Source organism: Gadus macrocephalus, chromosome 5, assembly GCF_031168955.1.
Source record: "Gadus macrocephalus chromosome 5, ASM3116895v1".
In the NCBI taxonomy this organism is placed as follows: domain Eukaryota; kingdom Metazoa; phylum Chordata; class Actinopteri; order Gadiformes; family Gadidae; genus Gadus; species Gadus macrocephalus.
In genome coordinates this window covers 6,377,919-6,394,983 of record NC_082386.1, presented here as the reverse complement: position 1 = coordinate 6,394,983, position 17,065 = coordinate 6,377,919, and the positions used below count along the sequence as shown (strand labels likewise).

Here is a 17,065-nt window from a genome sequence, read left to right as displayed (position 1 = left end):
ATGTGCGTTTGCCCACGCGGACGCGCATGCACAGCTTGCTTCACGAAAAACATAGGTGTGCGAGGGTGTGTTTGCGCGATTTCCTTCTTTTGAGTTTTGTGAGACGGACGTACAAATGTGCAGGCCCACGCACATCTCCAACACGTACTCCCGGCACACACGCACTGAACACACGGTTTCATTCCGTGGAGTATCTTATGTCACAGAGGGTCGGGTCTGGTGGCAACGTTAGATAAGTAGACATGTTCACGTCTTTTATCTCTCGTCGCTTACAAGGACATCCACACAAAGTTCAACTGACAATAAAGACACCGTTTTGACTGTCCTTAATGTGCACGCGTGAACGGTGGACGAGACCCCCCTCCGTCCACACACACACACACACACACACACACAGATACACGCACACGCGCACAGACAGACGCACGCGCACAGACACACCTCGCCTATCTGTCGGCCACTCTGGGCATTGGAAGGGACAACAGAGAAAAGGGACATCTGAGAGCTAATACAATTGGAAGAGCTTTACAGCGTGTAATGACAAACCTATGTGTGCTCGGCCATGTCTGTGTGGGGGGCTATGCCCCGAGGAACGAGCTAATGGGTTTATATCTTTCTGTGATACCACTGATATGGGGCCCCTGTGATTTCATTACAGCAGTGTGTGTGTGTGTGTGTGTGTGTGTGTGTGTGTGTGTGTGTGTGTGTGTGTGTGTGTGTGTGTGTCTATATACATGGACACAAGGGAGATGGGGATAGAGATAGTACGGTCTGAATGCACCATTTATTGCTTTGGGTGGATGAACAACACGAAGCGTGCACGCACACACACACATATGTACCGCCATTCATCTGCCCCCTAACCCAACTCAGAGACAGAGTAACAGAGATAAAAAAAGTGGGTTTGTGTGTGTGTGGGGGGTGGGGGGTGGTGGGGGGTTAAAGAGGGGTGGAGATAAAAGGAAAAAGAGAAAAAAAAAAAGTAGTGGGGAAACTGGCTTCAAAAACACATTTTTCTGACCTCGTCATTCCCATCCACAACCACACACCGTGTGTGTGTGTGTGTGTGTGTGTGTGTGTGTGTGTGTGTGTGTGTGTGTGTGTGTGTGTGTGTGTGTGTGTGTGTGTGTGTGTGTGTGTGTGTGTGCTGTCAGTGCTCTTTTAAAGCCTATTAAATAACACACACACACACACACACACACACACACACACACACACACACACACACAAACTATAAATATAATAAAAATCGCTACAAGAAGCAGATGTAGCCACGCATCACACATGCAGTGATAGTAATTCTGATTACGGGCCAGATGCCGTCTTTATCTCCGGTCGGACTCGGAAAACAAACACCAGCCACCGCGATAAATATTCATTTTCCAACCAGACACACACAAACACGCACGCACAGTCACACTGATACATAACCCATTACCAAAATCAATATGGAAGCAAAGTGTTATTACGCTTCGCTACAGATATTAGGTAAGGAGCTATTAACCTGCCCTGCCACTTCTAGCGCCTGCAGCAAGGTGCGATATGCTGCCCACATATAAACTTGCCCTAGGCCATGTGTAACAAGGGCACAGCATCATGCTACAATCTTGCTCACAAGCCATGCTGCTATTTGAACTAAATATATGCAACTTAAAAGTGTGGACGGGTAAAACAAACCAAAAGAGTGAAAAATTGTCAAATAGTTGAATCTGTTCGTATCAGCGTAGAGATCTACTGGGCCCGAGACAACAACCGCATGCCAACTCGTACGCCAGTTCCTCTAGTGAGCAGAACGTGCTGTGGGATCTAGATTATGTTTATCTGCGTTATTTTGGCTTTTGAGCACCTCGAACGCTTTGCCAAAGTCTTCCCTCCACCACGGTGACGGCAGTTGTATCCATCCGGTCTCTCTCTCTCTCTCTCTCTCAGACCGGGTCACACACACACACACACACACTCCCCCCCACACACACACACACACACACACACACACACACACACACACACACACACACACACACACACACACACACACACACACACACACACACACACACACACACACACACACACACACGGACGGACGCGGATAGTGGGGATGTTTTTGTTCGTTTTGCGTCGCCACAACCATGGGTTCAACAGCAAAATCCATGTTGAATCCCAAGTACCTTGTCAACTTACAGACAGCCACCCACACACACACACACACAGATTAGCTCCCACCTGGTCGAAACATAGCCCCCCAGCAGGGGGCCAAGTTTCGACCAGGTGGGAGAAAGCCACTGATGGCAACAACTCATGTCTCTGCACAGCTCCAGGCGGTAGGGCACGCACGCACACACACACACAAAGACACACACACACACTGAGAGGGTATTCATACGATAAATGTTTCACAGGGTTTGGGGGAGGGAGGGGGTATACATAAAAATCTAACTGAATCAAAAGGTAATATCCAGTATCACACATCTCACTTAGCAGACCTGGTTCCCAAACCGCAATCTCTGCCTCCTAATGCTAAAGCAATGTCACTATCCTTACTCGTCCACATGCATCCAATAAGCCATCGCTTGGGTGACGCTAAACGAGGGGTCTAACACACACTCAAACGCACGGCCGGACTGACAATCTGTACAGAGTTCTAGTGTCCAGTTGTTTTACAAATGGGTCCGTGTTTTTCTTTATGCTTCGAGAGGATGAGTGTAAACAAAAACCCCAATAATCAGAACAATTTTTTCCAATTGTCCAACAATGAACTGAATCATGATTCATTTAGTTTCATTATTATTATAATTACATTTTGGATTGTCTTCATGAGCGCAGTCACCATTTCCACATCTAGTCAAGTGAAGTAGGAGGTAAATTGTATTTGCACGTCAGCCATTTGCCTTATCGACCATGAGAGAGAGGAGGAACTGCTTCTACTGCTGCTATGAGCCGATGTGGTGTTAAACACAGAAGACGGTCAACTCGGCAGCAGAGATGAGCCACACAAATCCAGATCCAGATGACTGCTGAGCTACTACTGTCCACAAACACACACAGTCATGGTCACACACACACACACACACACACACACACACACACACACACACACACACACACACACACACACACACACACACACACACACACACACACACACACACACACACACACACACACACACACACACAGCTCCCTGGGGAGAGGTGCGGGGAGTGATTAGTCGGGACACCGCACAACCCCCACTTTGGGGCCCCCCTTTTCTTTTCACTCCCACATTGTGCCTTGAGAGGAAACAATTAGACACCTTCCCCCCTCCTCATGGACACACAAACAAGCGCACAATTCTGTTATTTCAAACAGACCCTACCAATCTTTCCATTCTCTTAGACTGAACATGTTCATTAAATCTAATCCCAAAACACTTAAGCACACAAAATAAATGTCTGCAGTGGGAGGTTTTATTCCTAAGTCCCTTTACCAATGTGAACACAGCTAGCCCTAAGTGTGTTACAACCGTGACACCGTTGACAGGGCCTCTGTTCCATTTACCTTTTAATCCTGGAAAGGAACACACTCTCGCTGTCACACACAGCAGACTGTAGTATTAGTGGGACAATAGGCTCTGCTGTGGGAGTTGGCAGAGAGACCATGCTGGCCGCTGGGTGTTTGGCCGCCCCTGGTGTGTGTGTGTGTGTGTGTGTGTGTGTGTGTGTGTGTGTGTGTGTGTGTGTTCGCTGAGGGACAATAGCGCAACATGCTCAGAGCTTCCATCATTTCATTGGGACCACAGAGAAAGCAGACAGACAGAAAGACCCCCACACACACTATCACTTTGAGCCATATGTTGACCCCAGCTTCACTGTAGCTATCTCTGCCAATCAACTACTAGAGGGGATGTTCACACACACACACACACAGCAATTGAGGGTATACATTATATAATTAAATATTGGAGACACACACACACACACACACACACACACACACACACACACACACACACACACACACACACACACACACACACACACACACACACACACACACACACACACACACACACTGCGTGAACACACACATAAGAGGCACGAAAGCACAAGCACAAACAACGGCAAAGTAGCCTGTAAAAAATGTACACAAAAAACGCCGCGCGCATACACACATGGGCCCTGGCAGGGAAGAGAAGCTTAGCGCCTCCAACATTGTTTCCCAGAAACTCCCAATCATTCAGGAGCAGATGGAGGGTGTCCTGACACACGCACACGCGGATGACACCAATTCTTCTCTTTTTATAGAAGATATGCAACGTTTTCCCACCGTTGCCTAATATCATACACAAAACAAATTCAAGCATTTTAACAAAACACACACGCACACACACACGCACGCACTGCTATCAGGGGTGTTCAGGCGACATGTGCATACCAGCTGTAAGCGATCTGGCTGCGCGCAGAGTCCCTGACCAACGGGGTCAGCCCATCTACCACGGCCACACAAAGACCTGAAACCATAGGAACCACTCTCGAACAAAAATACCCTGAGCACTCAACACGTGCAGGCAACGCATTTCCCTACTCAAGAATATGTTCGCCCCTAAGAAATAGCATCACAGATGCACTTCAGAGTAGTAACATTTAAAGCTCTAAATGAAATCTCCTATGACAAAAGGCACTGCAGGGCTCCGAGCCCAGCTGTACGGTATCGTCTGGGCTGGTTTAGGGAAGCCCTCAGCCTTTGGTTCCCTCCAGACAGATGGCTGGGGGGGGTCTCACCTTGGCCCTCGATCCTCCACTGTGTGTGTGTGTGTGTGTGTGTGTGTGTGTGTGTGTGTGTGTGTGTGTGTGTGTGTGTGTGTGTGTGTGTGTGTGTGTGTGTGTGTGTGTGTGAGAGAGAGTGTCAGTGGGAACTATTGGACAGCGTCTCTTGCTGCAGTGGGCTGATATGTGAGATAGAGCTGCGCTTACACACACACAGCTGCCCTCAGTGGCCTGGCACTGCGTTAGCCCCCCCCCCCCCCCCCCAACACACACACACACACACAACACAAACACCGAGAGACAGAGGGCGACAGAGAGACAAAGAGAGAGTGTCAGACAGAGAGCAACCGAAAGAGAGAGAGAAACAGATAGCGACCAAGAGAGGTTTCCTGCTGAGTGTGCGCGTGTGTGTGTGTGTGTGTGTGTGTGTGTGTGTGTGTGTGTGTGTGTGTGTGTGTGTGTGTGTGTGTGTGTGGCTGCAGGCCACCTCAGACTATCTGTACATCATGCAGATACCAGATGCTGGTAGTAGTCTGAAGCAACTCAGTGATCTCGAGGACATGGTGATTGGTAGCAGTACTATCAGGGATTGGGGGGAGTGTGTGAAAGAGGCAGCGGAGAGAGATGGGTGGCTGTGCTGAAGGGGCGTGGGGGGGCTGGTGGGGGAGAACAGTGGGCTGCGTGGCCGACGGAGAAGTGGAGAGTCAATAATGACTGATTACTGTAATTCAGCCTGTCAGAGCCATCGATCCACAGCCACCGCCAGTCAATACTCTGCAGGGGGCTCGGCGGGCACACGCACACACACATTTGAAACATCGCACTAAAATATAATACACATATAAAAATATATATTTATATCTTTATCTCTATATACATATAAAAACATATACATTTATATCTATCTATCTATCTATCTATCTATCTATCTATCTATCTATCTATCTATCTATCTATCTATCTATCTATTAATATATCTCTCTATATCAATATCTCTATCTAATCCTATATCTACATATTTATATCTAAATCTCTCTTTAGATCTTATTGTTGCCTGAACGCTGGGGGGAGAAGTTGTTGTTGTTGTGAGTCCTTTAAATGGGTTCTCCTAGTCCCGCCGGTGGCCTCCCCCGTGTCCACACTTGAGACCTGACCCCATGCACGGCCCACTCCACTGTGGTCCAATGGAGAAACGCTGGGTAGGGGAGGGGCCCAGAGCCCGACCTCTTGGCAGACTCTGTTCGAAGGGCCTCGCTTGACTTCGGCTGAGCCAGAATTGTGTGAGCCATAGCTTATTGGGCTTGTTTTAAATTTGTCCTGCCCATCCAGCAACGAATACCATGATCGAGTGAACACGCCTTGATGGGACCTCAGAATCTGAGAGTGACACTCATTCCGGAATAAACACCATTAGTTTATGGCTATAAAAAAGTTTTTGGGACAACAATCATTAATTTCGTATTTACCATGTGCCCCGTACGGTACATTTAAAAAAGTACAATTTACTATGTGTATATATCTAAATATACACAGAATGAGAGATGGCAATCAACCCATGGACAGGGCACCAAGGTATTTGTGCATAAGAAAACAATTAGAGATGCACTGATAGGCCGGGGCATCCAAAAGTGTGCCCGAGCGCGCACGCGCACGCGCACACGCACACACACGCACAGAGGGGTGGGTGGGGATTAGCTATAAACTAGATTCACACACCCGGAGCCAAACAACCTCTCTGTGGAGATGTGTGGCAGAGCATCTTCTTCACTTCCCCGCCCTCCTGTTCCCTTTCCCCCCCTTGGCATAGCCACCCTATCATCCAGAGAGGAGAGGAGAGAGGAGAGAGAAGAGGAAAGGAAAGAGGAGAGGAGAGATGGGTGAGGAGAGAGGGGAGAGAGGGGAGAGGGGGCAGGCGAGACGAGACGAGAGAGGAGAGGAAGGAGAGAGGAGAGAGGACAAAGAGGAAAGGAGAGAGGAGAGAGAGGAGGAAAGTAGAAAGAAGACTTTAGGAGAGAGGAGAGGAGAGAGGAGAGGATAGGAGAGAGGAGAGGATAGAGGAAAGGAGAGAGGGGAGGGGCCCAGAAAGGAGTGAGGAGGTGAGAGGATATGACAGGAAGCAGAGAAGAGGGAGAAGCATTATAAAAGAAACTTGCTTCAAGAGTTTAATGTATTTTGACAACTGCTCACTGGCATTGTGTGTGTGTGCGTGTGTGTGTGTTGTTGTGTTTGTTTGCGCAATTGTTACTTTAAAAAGGGGTCAGATACGGAGCGAGTTCGATCGCGAAGCCTGGGCTGCCATCCGATGAAACAGACAAACCGGAGGTCTGCCTGTCCCAACACCCATTAGTGTCAGCGCTGTTCTGGGTGAATGCCTGGAGAGATGGAGCGCACCGAGAGCCGATCAAAGGATACAAGTTCTGGTAGAGTGGGATCAGAGACTTGAGGGCCCGGCTGGCGTTGATGGCGGTGGCCCTCACCATCGTGGGCAGGATCTTCATGTCCACTATGGCGCCGTCAAACAAGGGCCCAAAGAACGGCACCTAGAGAGAGAGAGAGAAAGAGCGAGGGAGAGAGAGAAAGAGCGAGAGAGCGAGAGAGAGAGACGGACAGAAAAGAGAGGCACAGGAACGTTATTAAAAAATAACCCATAAAATTCAACAAACAGACAAAGAGTTGGGAGTGTGGATCGAGTGTATTACAGACTGCGTGAATGTCCCCCTTTGTCCAACGTAAACCATTCATGCCATCTGCAGTTCACAGAACAGAAGTTAGCATTTAATTGATTTGTGGTCAATTACATTTTTGCTAAAAGTTTTCGACTTGCATGCACTCACGGGGGAGTGAGGCCTTGGCCAGACGGGGACCACAGAGAAAAGGCACGGGTTGAATGACTCTAATGTCATCTAAAGGGTTACCTAACTCTGTCGTGGGCCATTATAGCTAAGCCCTTTGGATGGCACTCCATCATTTTGAGAGTGGAAAAATCTGCAAAAGACAATAATGACCATCATTTCTGGACATAATCGGATTGGGTCGGGCAAAATGACCTCTCCACCGATCCACTATCTTCCAGAATCCATGGCCAAAGTTGTTTATAAAAAAACGAACGACCTTCACATCATTTCACTTGCTTTGGGGTCTTGTCTTTATTCGGTCGATGATTTAATTAATGTTTGGTTCTTGAAGAATGAGGGAGAAGGAAAAAAACGAACACAGGATACGGTGCAGCGCAGTGATAGACAAAGAGCAAGAGCCCGACGCACTGCGTGATCGAGTTAGGCTTTGGGACCCGAAAGGGAATTATGTTATCAGCGCTGGGGCTTTCGTGTAATGTCTGCTACATGAACCAGAGCTCCATGACTCTTGAGGGGAAAGTGACTCGGGGCACGGAGTGTGTTTGCGTGTGCGTCTGTGTGTGTGCGTGTGCGTGTGCGTGTGCGTCGGGGTGGGGGGAGGTCACCAGGGTCCTGGATTGTTGAACAGTCTGCAGACATATCTACAGTCTGGCACGACGCTGTAGAGGAAGTGATGCGTCAGTGCGTGTGGGCGTGTCCCTACCTCGGGTTTCTTGAGGATGTGGACGGAGTACATGTGGTTCTTGACGGGGTAGATGACGATGAGCACGTCCCCGAACTCGGTGGGGATGATGCCGCGGCGGTAGTCGCGCGAGTGCTCCGACCACACGATGTGCACCTCGTCGTTTCCCAGGTGCCTCAGCTGTAGAGAGAGGCAGAGAGGGGAGTTATTATTATTTTTAATGATTTATTTTTCTCTTTTTATGCTTTATCATGAGCGAGACAGAAAGGAAGGTGTGGGATATAGAGGTGAGGACATGCAACGAAGGACCAAGGGCAGGGATCGAACCCGGGTCGCTGCGGTCAGGACTGGGCCTTAATGGTACGCGCTGTACCCGGTGAGACACCGGGGCGCCCTGAGAGAGGAGTTAATACCCAACAACAAACGCCCCGGCGGTTATGACATAACATTATGGCAAAGTGAAAGATAAGAAGATCATGAAATACAAGGAAGCTAAATTAACTCCTCCAAAGCCCTGTTCAGATCAAAGACGTGTGATGAAAGCGTTTTCAGCTGGCGACTGCTCACAAGAGAATCACAAGATAACGTTGAGACCGATTTATGCCGGGAGCTGGTTTTTGGATGCATCGGCTCATCCAAAAACCAAACCCAAACTTCAGGGACTGTATTTCACCGTGAGGAAGACTGATGGAGGATAACGCTGCACTCAATGTTGTGTTCCTTGATCCACCATGGTTAAACAGTGGGGCAATGCGTACACACCCTCAATACATTGTATAATCACACTGCGATTTGAAAAGGTAAATACCCTCGAGATGCCATTCAGAGTCTTCTACTAAATTTGCTCACCCGGTACAAAGACCCAGAGACTGTAAACAAGAGCGGACATCCGAGGGCAAGCCATGAATCCTTTCCCAAGCAGTGGTTTCAGAACTTTCAACGGTTATTCCAATGCATCTTCATCTTCGCACAGACAGTATAACTTAAGTGAACCACAAGTCACTATCAATCATGAGGAAAACATTTAGAAACAATGTGATGAACTTCTTACATCTAACTTCACCCAACCTTTGAGGAAGGGAGGGAGGGATTGAGGAAGAGACAGAGACAGAGAAAGATCAACTCAACTCAAACAGGACATATCATGTCCCGCCCCCAAAACCCCCCTCCACCCAGCTTGGGCGTCTGGATTCCCACCCAGACAGTTTGTATCCATCACAACCTCAAGGCTCTTGGTGTGCACCATGCGTGTGTGTGCATGTGTGTCTGAGAGAAAGCCATGTAGGTGTCCCTGTGTGTGATCGAGTGAGCGCACGGAGGTGGTGACAGCGGGGCAAGATGGAGTACACTTTGGAAAGACGGAGTACGTGCTGGTAGATTGATGAGGTCAGGACTGGTGTCGGTCTCTTTGTGTGAGTGTGTGTGTGCATGTTTGTGTGTGAAATGTCAAGGTTAATGACATGGCTGTTGACAGTCTGTAACACAGCCCACTGAAGGAATACAGTATGTTAAGGTACAAGACACAGCCATCTCGCCCTGAAGGCCACTAGAGGGATAGACAAATACGCTGAGAACTAGAATATTGTCCTGAAGTGTAAGTAAGTCTTGTGTGTGAGTGTATGGGGCAGAGGATGGATGCAGATGAGAGGGCGGCCCAGTGTATGTATTTATGTGTGTGACATTAGCTTTGGTTGTTTTATCAGACATTTATCATCTACTGTGTATACATGCCTGTGAGTGTGCGTGCATTTTTCTGCCAAAACATCCGCGAGCCAATGTCTATCACTGATGCTTGTTCTTGTGTGCGTGCACATGTGGAGATTTGTGCATCAATCCTTAGAGCTTTGGTGTGCGTGTGTGTATGTGTATGTGTATGTGTGTGTGTGTGTGTGTGCGTGTGTTTGTGTAGTGTGGCTATCAGCTGATCAGGGAGAATGATGTGTCACACCAGGCACGGGTAATCCAATCAGGAGCCTGCAGCAACGTGATAGGCCATGAAGCAGGAAGTATGATCAGATTAGAGGGACATTACTGCCATGTACAGAGCAGCCAGCGCCCAGGGTGGCAGGGAAGGGAGGGGTGGGGACGGACGCACACGCACACACGCAAACACAAAGCACACTAGACTCATGGATGTTGTCATGAAAAGTATTAATTCAATCTAATGTAATTAATTCAATCGAATGTACGCCTTTCAAGGGATCCAAATAAAAATAAATGAAAGACATGTACTAGAGACCATAAGCATTGATGAACAGGCAAATGTTCGGTGGTTTGTTATAAGTGTTTGTTGCATCGTTGTGGATCTTTGCGGGGAGTGAGTCCCAGAGGGTGGGAGCTACACTGCATGCTCTGATGGTTCAGTGCTCAGATAGAGCTGTGTGTCGTCGGCCTCGCGGTGGAAGCTGAGACCGGGGTAGTGGGGGATCGGACCACGGCGGAGGGATCCGAGTGCAGAGCCTTGGGGACCGCCTTGGTAGAGGGGGGGAAAGGGTTCATAGAGCTTGTGGTTTGGTATCTCCTGATATAGAGCTTCTCCAGGATATTGATGAGAAAGGAAGGTTGGAGCCTCAAAAAAAGGCCTTTTGAGGATAGGGTGACTGCGGCCATTTTGGAGCTGGAGGGTACCATGACAGATTATTTAATTAATCAAAGATCTATTTTTGAAGGCTTTATCCTTTTTAATGTAGCGTAAGACAGAAAGGTATGAAAGATAGATGGGAACGCATGCAGCAAAGAACCGCGAGCAGGAATCGAACCACCGGGTTGCCCCTCAGGACAGATTCTAAGGAGGAGAGGATAACGTCGACCATGATGGGACACAGGATAGGTAGGCAGGCCTTAACCAGGGCTGTGGAACAGCCCTTACAAACCACGTAATGCGGCGTGGTTACAATAGAGGACATATTGTGTGTGGTCGTGGGTGTACAAGCAGATATTGGAAAATTGTGTATGAGGGAATGTGTTGTTTATGAGGGAACTGTAATTACCCAAATTACAACCCATGAAACCTGCGTGTGTGAGTGTGTGTAATTAGTTGCCTCCCCCTCCTCCTTTCAGCAACAGAATAACAGGAGGGGAAGTGAAGGCAACCACAATTGGTTTTCTTATTATTGCTAATTACTCTTCTTTCCCCCTTTTCTCGCGCGCACGCACGCACACACACACACACACACACACACACACACACACACACACACACACACACACACACACACACACACACACACACACACACACACACACACACACACACACACACACACACGCGTGCGCACACACGCCGAACGCTACCCCTGTGGTGCTTTTGAAAGCAGAGCTGGGATGGAGGAGCTAAAGGACATGTGCAGTCCTACTGTCCTGTCCTGTCCTGTCCTGCTCGTTAACGACAGCGTACCAAACCACAGGAGCCTCCACTCCCGCTTTCTCCATCGCCATCTTCTATTTTGTCATTTTTTCTGTGCCACAAACAGCCGCTGGACTGCACGTGGCACGCGCATGTTGGCACGCTCGGTCTCCACGGCGATGACTACTGAGGTGGCAGCTCCATCTGCTATAACCCCGTCATTTTGTTTGCAATCCCCTAGACGCTGTGCTCTTGTCTTTTCGGACGTATGAAGACAATGAGCTACGGGCCGAATCCGAGAAGCGCAGAGAAAGAGAGTAAACGTCAGAGCGGGAGAGACGTACTGTGGAGAGAAAGACGAGGATCAATAGCAGGGAAGATGGGACCAAGTAGGCCGAGAGGGGTTCGTACTGAGGCACAGCCAGTCGGCCCGACCTGCGCGGTGGGCGGGGCCGGGATGGAACAAGGTGAGACGGCGCAGTGGAGCCAATTGACACACATTGACGAGGACGATCTGTCGCGTCGGGCCGTGGTGTGGAGAGCGGGGTGGGGGGGGGGGGCGGCGCGTACCTTCTTGGTGAGGTTATGGTCCTGGTCCGGGGGCATGCGCGTGGACACGTGGAAGACCACCTCGGTGGTGGAGGTGGCGAAGTAGGGCGTGGTCATGCCCGTGCTGTGGTTCCTCTGCAGGCCGCCCATGAAGCCGCAGTGACTGGTCAGGTCCACCTGGAGACAGGACAGAGCCTTACGTCGCCTTCACCCCCACACCACTGACTCAACCACATTGTTTTATTAAGGTAACATTTTTAGAAATGCGCATTGACTGTTAAAAAGGTCCTTAAAGTAAGATTTAAGAGCTATACTTTGAGTCATTGGTTAAAAATGACATAGCTCTGCGTCGGCTGTGAGTGAGTGAAATGTGCTGGGATCTGTTTTGAGTTGAGCCTATGAATAAGCTAATTTAGATTTCAGACCCCTACAAGCTCATTTCTGACCAAACAGGGCACTTCCCTGGGTGGTTCGGGAAAACCAGATTGCCCAGTCATAGGTGAGTGAAATGCAACACATCTCAACGTCAGAGAAACATAGGACAGGAGCAGAAATGGAGGGGAATTTTTTTTGCGGTTTAGTTTCTTTCTTTTTTTTATCCGTCTGCATTTTTCTGCCCCTCTCTTTTTGCAACTCTAGTTATTTTTTTTAAATGATTGACAAAGACACAGAAATGACTTATTGACGTAGCAGTAGCCTTGTGCCCACGTTTCTTCTTAAAGAAGACGAATAAAAGAAAGAAGTGGCGCTGCTCCTCACCTCCCAGCCCAGCCCAGAGACAAACTCCTCGTAGGCCTGGCTCCCCGATGTGTTGGTCAGGATAGAGTGCTTGTCCTCCTGGCCCTCGGCCACGTAGAACACCGCGATCTTGTGCGTCTCACGGCTGTCCGGAGATCGGGAGCGGAGGACAACGCATGATTCGAAAAAAATAGGTCAGCCGACACGTATGAATGCAAAGCCACGGAGGACGACACACCACACGGGGTGGTAGAGGGGGGAAAAGATGAAGGAAGGGGGGGCATTCTGCCTCACCACTGACGGGAGTCCAGGTTCTTCAGTTCTCGCAGTAGCTTCTCGTTCTTCCTCAACAGGTGGAAGTTGGTCCTGTGAATCACATTTCAAAACACATTGAGGATCACCCCGTACCCTCGGGAGCTAACCCCGCCACACGCGCTCTCAGGTTCTCGCCTGGATGGGACACATAGGTGTTAACTTTCTTTTGGTGTTGCTATAGGCTGCTGACAGTGGCGCTGGATGCTTACCGAATGATACATCAATATCTACACACACACACACACACAGACGCACACATACACAGACACACACACTGCCATCCAGTTCAGACAGCCGCGATTCTCAGGCACCGGAGGGAGAGCTCAGAGTATCTGCAGGGCTGATAATGGAGACGCAGAGACACATCCATCTTTACTCTCCTCGCCGTCACTTGTTTGAGTCGAGGGCGGAGGGGGGGGGGGGGGGGGGGGGGGGGGGGGCTGGGGGAGCGGGTTGTAGGGGGAGGGAGGCTGGGTTGTATAAGGGAGGGAGCGATTTTGCTCTTTATTAAAATGATACTTAGTAATGGCCTCATTCGGCGCTCTCAAAGGCTCCCATTTACACCAGGGATTATGGACCGCAGCATGAAAGGACTGACTCACACTGCCACATGCACACGTGGGTGCAGACACACACACACGCTCAGAAATAGACAAGAAAACAAAAAAAAACACACAAGCAGAAAAGAATGTAGGTTGTACATCTCTCCCCCCCTCTCTCTCTCTCACACACACACACACACACACACACACACACACAAACACACACACACATGCACAACGCCCCACACATGACAGAGGATGCCTGTCACTGTCTTAGTGTTCTGGATGAATACCTGGAGAGATGGAGGGGCACTATGAAAGATTAGAGAATCTATATCTCTCCCTCCCTCGCTCCTTTTCTCTCTCAAGGGCTTGCCTCCCCTCCAAGTCTCAACCTCTTACTCTATATCTCTCGCCCACTGCCCCCATCTTCATTCTTTCATTCTCTTCCCTTCTCCCTCCCTCCTCTAACTGCCTTTTATTCTCACTCCAAATGGGCTAGTTTGATCAATAGTATATTATACTCATTATCATGTTCTCGCCGCCTTTCTCTCTCGCTCGCTAGGCCCCCTCACACTCACACACACACACACACACACACACACACACAGACACACACACACACACAGACACACACACACAAACACACACACACACGGAGCGTGTTAAAAAGTCCTTTGTGCTAGCTGAATGCAGGTGGTATAATTCCATGGAGGACAGTTTTTTCCCCCCTATAAAGCATAAAAAACGATGAGTGTCCATTAGCCGGCAAGTTACACACATTATAAAGGGATACCTTGACATTTTGGATTTTGGCCCAGACTTATTCATGGTTTGAAAAACTGAGTGTATGGCATGAGAATGGTGAGCTCAAAGAACAGACTAATTACTATGAAAAGTATTTTTGAGTGATAACATGTTGCCTTTTTAAAAAGGGGGTAATGTGATTTTCAGATATAAATAATTAGAAACAAAAACGGAAAAAAGGGTACTATTCACAAAATGACTTTCCAAATGTTGAGTATCCATCTTGTCTCTAATGCCCGATAGGATAGAAAATGAAACCAATAATAACGTGCTTCTGTGAGCCACCTATTAATACTCAAAACAGTCCAGTGCATTTTATCCTTCTGATATTCACATCATTTCAACCGATATTCTCTCCTACATTTCCCTGATACTTTCACCAGCAGTACTTTCAAGCAGATCTATTTTCCATCAGTCACTTACAGCAACTTTTGTCTCTACCACTGTTAGGTGGATTTACCTTGGCTGTGGCCATTAACCAATAAGCAGCGTTATCACAGGGTGAATAATAAGGCTTACAGTTCAATACGGATAGAGGATAAAAAATGCCAAAAAGTTATGATCAAATCTGGATCACATTATTCAAGCAGGCGTCTTCAAAAAAATATGAAATATACTATCCCAATACGATACACCCAACTACATCCACTTCCCTTCAGGAAGGTGTGTGTATTCATGGCTCTTTCTATCTCAATGCGTAAACAAGGGCTCAGATGTGGTGGTTGTGTGCGTTCTCCCACCTCTTCTCCCATGAGTTGAGGCCCAGGATGTTGATCAGCAGTCTGCAGTAGTAGAAGGCCGACTGCGGGGTCTCGGTGTCGGGCTCCGGCTGCTGGGACGCCCGCATGTTCAGCCCCTCCCCTCGCTGCACCAACACAAGCCACATCAACCATCACATTATGTGTCGAGCTTGGAGCACCATGGGTCGGAGGCGGTGGTTTCCGAATTGTTAAATTCTGAAAACGACGAGACAGTTAAAAGGTGCGGCAGGTAGGACTTGAGAGCTATTATTACAGCTATTAGCAAGTTACAGTAAATGCGATAAGAGAATAACTGTTTCGAGTTGACTGCGGCTGCCTCTGAATGATCCAATTTGTTGTCTATTATTGAACCATATTTTTGGTTGCATAGTTTCAAAATCGTGCTCTCCCACGCTCTCTTCCCGTCTCGCTCTTTACGACTCTCGAAACGTACCTGCAGCATCTTAAATGGTGGAACAGAGTCTGCCTGCTAAACAGGCAGCTTCTTTGCAGTACTCTGTAATTGGCACTACATACGAGCAGGATGAATTCGTGCTCTGCAGCATTCTGCTTCAGGATGGCGTTGATGACGTCATTCTCCTGCTTCTCCGAGACGCACGCTGGTTGAGGGGCGGGGATATTGAGAGGCATGCCTGTGGAAAATGATCACAACTTTGATTAGCTACAAGTTCACGTAGGGCAGCTTCAGCCGGATATTGTGGATCAGTTCCATCAGGCCTATAGTAGTTCAAGTGTGTGTGTGTGTGTGTTTACCTGCTCTCTGCAGACACTCGGGACTGGAGTAGCCCAGGTACTGTAGCATCTCATCCAGCGTGTCGTCTCCCTCCCTCAGCGAATCCCAGCCTGGCACCGCCTCCCGACACACGCGCTTGGCCAATGGCGGGGCGGGCAGCTGCTCGGAGCCGGCGTCCCCCCGCTCCATGACCGCGTCCTCGCCCTCTTTCTGATCGTCCTCGTCCTTCTCCTCGTCGTCCTCCCCTTTCTCACTGCCCACCCCCTGCTCCTTCTCCTTCTCCACAGGGCTGCAGTCCTGCTCCTCCTCTGGTTCTTCCTCCTCCTCCTCCTCCTCCTCCTCCCTCACCTCCTCCTGCACCTCTCTCTTGTCGCCCAGCCTCCGGGCCGGGGGTCCGGGCGGGGTGTGCAGCTGCAGGCCCTGAGGCGGGGCCTGAGGGTGTGGGCGTGTTGGCGGCGGGGTGGCCTGCCCGCCGGGACAGAGCGGCGGCCCGTACAGGACGGCCGAGTCCCACGAGTGTTTGCCGGCCACGTCCCGGACCACCACGCGCACGCAGGCGGGCACCGAGGACAGCCCGGCGGTCATCCCCCCTCCAGGGACCCCCGACTCGGACCGGATCTGCAGAGGAACCAAAGACACATGGAGGGAGCGGTTCCTTTGGTTATCAATAATTAGCAGCAGATCGTATTTATTCATGCTTGTTGGGATTATGCAACGCACGCAAAGGAAAAGTTATAGTGGATGTTGAATTAACCAGAAAGGCCTTGTGATTCTCCCTCCGAAAATACATTGATCTTTCACTGCAGAATGGGCAGGAGAATTTGAAATGTATGACATGTGTTTGATATATTAGGAGTAGTTAAAGATACTGTCCATTACATTGTCACTTTATGGACATTATATACTCTCCGTAAATTAAACGACCCCGCTCTCTATAGTTCTTTACCATTGAGATGATTACATATTTGTATTTGTAGATGTTCACCGCAGGA

General features: G+C 49.1%; 1 protein-coding gene across 1 annotated transcript in view; it reads right to left on the bottom strand.

Moving 5' to 3' along the window:
- The window catches only part of ralgapa1 (Ral GTPase activating protein catalytic subunit alpha 1), a 60,141-nt gene that overhangs the window by 7,072 nt on the left and 36,004 nt on the right, over positions 1–17,065 (bottom strand). Inside the window, 8 exon segments of the mRNA XM_060051865.1 lie at positions 7,158–7,285; positions 8,304–8,462; positions 12,199–12,354; positions 12,937–13,060; positions 13,210–13,281; positions 15,320–15,444; positions 15,857–15,972; positions 16,094–16,691. Of these exon segments, the coding sequence (XP_059907848.1) occupies positions 7,158–7,285; positions 8,304–8,462; positions 12,199–12,354; positions 12,937–13,060; positions 13,210–13,281; positions 15,320–15,444; positions 15,857–15,972; positions 16,094–16,691 (1,478 nt within the window).